The sequence below is a fragment of the Tribolium madens genome, unplaced genomic scaffold (genome assembly GCF_015345945.1).
Source record: "Tribolium madens isolate multiple individuals breed KSU strain unplaced genomic scaffold, Tmad_KSU_1.1 Scaffold_3;HRSCAF=73;Tcas5.2_LG2, whole genome shotgun sequence".
Classification (NCBI taxonomy): domain Eukaryota; kingdom Metazoa; phylum Arthropoda; class Insecta; order Coleoptera; family Tenebrionidae; genus Tribolium; species Tribolium madens.
Window position 1 is genome coordinate 14,413,680 of NW_025401006.1, and position 2,697 is coordinate 14,416,376.

Below are 2,697 nucleotides of genomic sequence, written 5' to 3' on the forward strand. Positions count from 1 at the left end.
AATTCTAAAATTGCTCAAATTTTAGTCACTAGATTTAATTTTGAAAAAAAAATAAATACCAAATATTATTTAAAAATATTTTTTGCAATTTTTAAACTGAACCAATGACATTTTTAGAGACTCCAAAAAATCGCATTTTGTATTTTGGAAAGATTGCATTTTTTGCACATTTTTTTTTTGATTGGCTAAAAGCTGGTTTTAAAGATTTTTTGTCTGGTTATTTTTTCGTTAAAATTATGTTTTCAACTGAAGCAAGGCGCCCTCTCTAACATTTAAAATACACTACCGATCATCCCCTTCTTAATTTGTAGGGGTTTTTCAAGGTACAAACATTAGGTGGCGCATTAAAAAAAATCAATACCAAAACCTAGTTTGTAAAATTGGTAAAATATACTATGGAACAACAAACATTAACATTTGTAATTAAAACTGGGCTGTGAGGATTATTTTTAATTGAAAAGAAAACAAAATTTTCAATATTCAGCATTTTTTTATTTAAAACTTAAAGCTGAAATATAAAAAATTAAATGTATTTCTGACCAACAAAAGAAAATACGATTTTGGTGATAATTTTTTTTTAATTCTAAAATTGCTCAAGTTGGGAATTTCATTCAAAAAATGAGTTAAATAATATAAATACGTAAATTTATTTGCCATAAGTACATATATCCCAAATTTTTGTATTATACAAATTAGCGTTTCAACATTTCATAACAAAAATAACTATGTACAAAACCAAATTACCTAAAACAAAAAATCACAAAAGCAAGCCACTACAATTTCCTAAAAGGGATACTTGTTTCACCATATTTTCAAACATTTGATGATAAATTTTTAACTCCACTCAATAATTAAGAGTTAAAAATTCCCATCTGGTCCCACACATAAATCAATAACTTGCATGATGAAAGTTTTATTGTACAAAACAACAATCTAAAAGCCTACAAATATGACTAGATTAGGGCTAGTGATAGGTAACTTATTCACTTATTTTAACTCAACAGTCTCCAGTCCTGAGATAGCTTTGATTTGAAATGCCTTCGATAACAACAATATTTTAACACAAGATCAGTCTTAACTGGAAGATAAAATATTCGAATCTTGATATGATAATTCAATATTGCACTGGCTTTCAGTCGATTCCTTCTCCTCATCATCTTCATCAGCAAACTTAATCTCTTCTAAAATGTTTTTATCAAGACATGGTGACTTTTCCACTTTTGTTTCCTTCTCCATTTCGTCGAGAAGCTTACTACATCTCTTGTTTTTGGGTAACTCATGAATTGTAACCACAGTTTTATTAATTTTCTTCAAAATTGGTGAATTGGGTGTTATTTCAATCTTTTTCTCACTTTTGGGTAGCAACATTTCTTCTTCTGGGGACTCTTTATTGCTTCCAGGGTCTATATAGACTCGTGGTTTGAGTTCTTCTTCGGTGGGAAGAATCTCGCCGTCTTCGTCCAAAGGAGGAATCCAGACGAGAAAAGCCGGATCCATGCCCAAATAAGACCCAGGAGCCGCCCCAGCATTGACAACGTTGTAATCATAGTAATCCATTTCTAAATCGGGGCCTACTATGGAAAAATCTGAACCGGCTGTAGGCCCTGCTAGAAGCTTTTCCCGGTTTCTTTTTTCTTTAGTTTCTTTTGCGTTGGTGCTTTTTATGGTGGCTGTACTGGCTAGACTGGATGCGGGCGAATAAAAACCCTGCAAAAACAACTTTTATTAGAATATGGACGTTTTTTGGGTGAAACATTATGGAAAAGTGCGTTCTTGAAGTGCTCTGGTGAAGGATGTGTTTATGTGCATGCACGTAACCTTAGAATCAAAATTTAGGTTTAAAAAATAACAAAAAAATTTTTTTCGTTGAGTGAGAGGTAAATAATCCGTATGGCGGGGCCATGTCTCAAAAATTTCTTTATTATTTTTTTTTGAACTAATTAAACAACTCCAGGTCTTGTAATAATGCTTTCTGATGATATTTTATATCTGATATTTTAAAAAGAAAGTTGTGTTTTTATTGCGTTTTTGGATTACTTAAGTGATTTTAAGAAAGTTTTTATTAGCCTCCCTATACCTCCAACTTAATTTGCTTATTTTTTGGCATTTTTGGGTAAAATTTTACTTGAAAAAAGCAAAAATAATGTCGTTTTTGACCCCTAATTTACCTATTTTAGCAGAATTTTGTAAAAAAATTAGTTTTGGCTCGAAAACGTTTATATTCGCTTGAAAAGAGATGGAAATAATAGATTTTGACTCTAATTAAGTTTTGGGAATTTTTGGCTTTTTTCAAATAAAAAAAAAAGAGCTTCTAACTCAAAAACTTGTTAAACGCTTTAAAAAGTGCACTAACTTGGTTGTTTTTTGTTTGTAAATAAAAATTTTTGAAAAAAAGTAGGTTTTTAGGTCCCCAAACTGAATCCAGACCAAAACAGAACGGTAATTTGAATCTAGTTTAGAGATTTTGTGGCTCATTTTAACACAATTTTGCGAAAAAAAAATTAGCTTAAAAACTTGCTTTTGGTGTCAAAAATAGCATAATTTTTGATCTAATTTTGTAAGTTTTGGCCCTTTTTGAGCTAAATTTTATACCAAGAAGATTCAAAAATAATTAAAACGCCAAACAGAGCTAATTTAGTAAAAAAAACAAAAACAGCACAATTTTTATTGATTTTTTGGACAAAATTTGCAAAAAAT

The 2,697-nt window shown here is 30.1% G+C and overlaps 1 protein-coding gene across 3 annotated transcripts in view; it reads right to left on the bottom strand.

Annotated features, from left to right (window-relative positions):
- Positions 1-623: 623 nt before the first annotated feature.
- Positions 624-2,697, bottom strand: part of LOC123007794 — a 124,309-nt gene continuing 122,235 nt past the window's right edge. For all 3 annotated transcript variants that reach the window (XM_044403240.1, XM_044403239.1, XM_044403238.1), the window contains exon 12: positions 624-1,707. In XM_044403240.1, the coding sequence (XP_044259175.1) occupies positions 1,075-1,707 (633 nt within the window). In that variant the 3' untranslated portion in view covers positions 624-1,074. The remainder of the gene's footprint in view (positions 1,708-2,697) is intronic.